Below are 716 nucleotides of genomic sequence, written 5' to 3'. Positions count from 1 at the left end.
AGATAGATAGATAGATAGATAGATAGATAGATAGATAGATAGATAGATAGTTTCACTGATGAACAGCCAAGTCTGTCTCCATGGTTATTGAATGATACACAAGAAGAAAACCATCTGGAAATTAACTTGTTATCTCGACAAAACGGTCCTTTTTTTCTCATGATAACGACATAATATGAGATAAACATGGAAAATAATTATGAGCGGAAAATGGCCGCTCTCAGCTTCTGTACAATACAAATCTTATTAAACAAAACATTAATTACAAATATTGCTACCTTCACGACGCAGCTGTCTGCATGAAGCACTTGGTTCAGGGTTGCTCCATGAATGTAATCAGCTGCCAAGTAAAAGCAGGAGTCTGTGCGGGCTACTGCCATGAGCCGGACAATGTTGGGATGAGACAGTCTCCTAGTTCAACAGAAAAAGAATCCAAAGATGAGTTACATAATGTTAGTTTTAGAAAACGCAAAGCTCTTATTGCAATCTAATAAAAAAAAATGTGTCAGTTCTTACAGTGACACATTTATCTCATGCTGAATGTCACTGTCCTCCATTCCTTGTTGGCCACACACTATCCTCTTGACAGCTGCTGGAGTACCATGGAAAGAACCTCTGTACACCTTGCCAAATGTTCCTTCTCCCAGTAGATTGTCCTCACTGTATGTAATCAAAGCTTTGTCCACATATGGAACACGAGGAAGAAACACTTGGGG

The 716-nt window shown here is 39.0% G+C and overlaps 1 protein-coding gene across 1 annotated transcript; it reads right to left on the bottom strand.

Moving 5' to 3' along the window:
- Positions 1 to 278: 278 nt before the first annotated feature.
- LOC106528330 (serine/threonine-protein kinase ppk25) lies at positions 279 to 716 on the bottom strand (the record flags this gene model as incomplete). Its single annotated transcript, XM_014023478.1, is given in 2 exon segments — positions 279 to 411; positions 517 to 716. Coding segments are annotated over 2 exon segments (174 nt in total), but the record flags the coding sequence as incomplete, so codon positions are not given.

This window comes from Austrofundulus limnaeus, unplaced genomic scaffold (genome assembly GCF_001266775.1).
Source record: "Austrofundulus limnaeus strain Quisiro unplaced genomic scaffold, Austrofundulus_limnaeus-1.0 Scaffold372, whole genome shotgun sequence".
Taxonomy (NCBI): domain Eukaryota; kingdom Metazoa; phylum Chordata; class Actinopteri; order Cyprinodontiformes; family Rivulidae; genus Austrofundulus; species Austrofundulus limnaeus.
Note: the sequence above shows the minus strand (reverse complement) of the source record. Positions and strands in the feature narration are given on the sequence as shown.